Raw genomic sequence first — 2,576 nt, forward strand, 5'->3', positions numbered from 1 at the left:
CGGGGCCCCTCCTGCCGCCCCAGAGCCCCCGATCCCACCTCCGCCAGGAGCCCCTTCTCCCGCCCCACAGCCCCCGCTCCCACCTCCTCCAGGGTCCCCCCCTCGGGCCCCGCCTTCTTCTTTACATCTGCCTGGTTCGGGGGCCCCCTCCGGTGCAAAGGGGGGCAGAGATGCTGTTGCTAATGCGGAAGCTGCAGCTTCGCCGGGGTCTCCAAACGCATTTCTTGATGATATTAAAAGAGGGGTCAAACTCAAGAGACTCTCAAGTATATACACCACTAATGCACAGACACTGCTGCTGCTGGCTGCTGCTGCTGGCTGCTGCTGCTGCTGCTGCTGCTGCTGGCTGCTGCTGCTGCTGTTGTTTGTGCTGCTGTTTCTGGTGGTGTTGATGCTTCTGTTGTTTCTTTTGCTGCTTCTGCTGGTGCATTTAAAGGAACATATATGTATGCATGCATGCATGCATGCATGTATGTATCTATGTATGCAGCGGTTAAGAGGGGTTCGCAGAAGAGGTTGAGGCCCCGTCCAGCTGAGGGTATAATGGGGATATTAGAAACTGCTATATCACGGAGGGGCCGCACATTTCAGGTGCTCGAAGAGTCTGACGAAGAGGATGAGTTCGATGAAGCTGACTGGGGTAGATAGCAGCAGTCAGCAGCAGCAGCTAGTAGCAGTCAGCAGCAGCAGCTAGTAGCAGTCAGCAGCAGCAGCTAGTAGCAGCCACCAGCAGGGAGAAGCAGTCAGCAGCAGCAAGCAGCAGCGAGCAGCTGCGAGCAGCAGCTAGCAGTAGCTAGTTGCAGCTAGCAGCAGCTAGTTGCAGCTAGCAGCAGCTAGTATGCAAAGACACAGAGAAGAACAGCAGGGGATAAGAAAGGAGCAGAGCAACGAAGAAGAAGACTGAGAAAATAACTGAGGGGTCCTCAGTGCTCAGCAGTTTTCATACATACATCTTTCTGCCAGGCAGAGAGAGACAGCAGCAGCAGCAGCAACAGCAACAGCAGCAGCAACAGCAGCAGCAACAGCAGCAGCAGCAACAGCAACAGCAGCAATAGCAGCAAGTTCAAGTCCTGTTCTTGTATCTGTGCTGACGTTGTAGACAAGGAATAATCATCGGCACTGTGAGAAGCAGCAGCAATTGCAGCAGCAGCAGCAGCAGCAGCAGCAGCACATTGATCCCTCCTTCGAAGCCTGTGCAGCAGTTTGTTGTCATGCGGAAGCACATTTTGCTTCTTCTTTACTTTTAATACCTGAGACTGGCGGAGTAGCAGAGGGCAGCTCTCTCTGTCTCTGTCTCAGTCTCTATCTCTATCTCTCTTTCTTTATCTCTATCTCTCTCTCTCGGATAATATTATCGCCTCTGTTTATCTGTCTCCTTCTTCGTCTGTTAGTGCGTCAAACTCTCTCTTCGTCTCATTGTCTCTTCACTTCCTCTCGCTGTTTGTTTTATGCAAATGTTTCGCCTTTTTGAAGCCAAATACCATCAAGATGAGGTATCTGCTGCTGCTGCTGCTGCAGCAGCTGCTGCTGCAGCTGCTGCTGCTGTTGCTGCAGCAGCAGCAGCAGCAGCATGTAGGTACACCTCGTAGCAGTTTTATACTGGCATTACTTTAACAACTGCTGATGGGTTAGAAGATATCCCTTCAATTAGTCTTTACCGCCTTATGATGTTTTTCAGCCAGTTTGCGAGCATTAATTATATTTGCATATAAATATACAAAGGGGGGCCCCTCCTACTGTGAAGCTCAGGGAGACTTCTAAAGCTGAAGACTTCTATTTATTCATTAGGGGGCCCCCATATAGAAGGGTTTATTCATTAGGGGGCCCCCCAGTAGAAGGGCTTATGCTTTAGGGGGCCCCTGTCAAAGGGCTTATACTTTAGGGGGCCCCTGTCAAAGGGTTTATACTTCAGGGGGCCCCCTATCAAAGGGTTTATACTTTAGGGGGCCCCCTTATAGAAGGGTTTATACATCGAGGGGCCCCTGTCAAAGGGTTTATACATTGAGGGGCCCCTGTCAAAGGGTTTATACTTTGGGGGGCCCCTGTCAAAGGGTTTATACTTTGGGGGGCCCCTGTCAAAGGGTTTATACTTTGGGGGGCCCCTATCAAAGGGTTTATCCCTTAAGGGGGCCCCCGTATCAAAGGGTTTATACTTTAGGGGGCCCCCTATCAAAGGGTTTATACTTTAGGGGGCCCCCTATCAAAGGGTTTATACATTAGGGGGCCCCCTTATAGAAGGGTTTATACTTTAGGGGGCCTCTACCCCTTGATGCAGTCTTAGCGCATCTAATAAAATATGCTTCAGTCTTTGCATGCATTTAAAGAGGCTTCACAGCCAAACATCTTCCCCATACAAATTCTTTTCTTTACGCAGTCGTAGCAGCAGCAACTGAACCCAGACTTGTAAAGCCCTACAGCAGTAGCAGAAGCAGCAGCTGCTGCAGCAGCAGCAGCTGCTGCAGCAGCAGCAACAGCAGCATATCTACATATATATATATATATATATATATGTTTCTCTGGAGTTCAGTTCCTTTAGCTGCATCTTAAAACCCATATATATATATATATATATATAT

General features: G+C 49.8%; 1 protein-coding gene across 1 annotated transcript; it reads left to right on the forward strand.

Annotated features, from left to right (window-relative positions):
- On the forward strand, nucleotides 1-1,055 carry EAH_00065510 (hypothetical protein; the record flags this gene model as incomplete). Its single annotated transcript, XM_013392826.1, has 3 exons — nucleotides 1-244; nucleotides 592-640; nucleotides 964-1,055. Coding segments are annotated over 3 exons (385 nt in total), but the record flags the coding sequence as incomplete, so codon positions are not given.
- Between the last annotated feature and the right edge of the window lie 1,521 nt (nucleotides 1,056-2,576).

This window comes from Eimeria acervulina, genomic scaffold (assembly GCF_000499425.1).
Source record: "Eimeria acervulina Houghton genomic scaffold, Eah_scaff2207, whole genome shotgun sequence".
Lineage (NCBI taxonomy): Eukaryota > Apicomplexa > Conoidasida > Eucoccidiorida > Eimeriidae > Eimeria > Eimeria acervulina.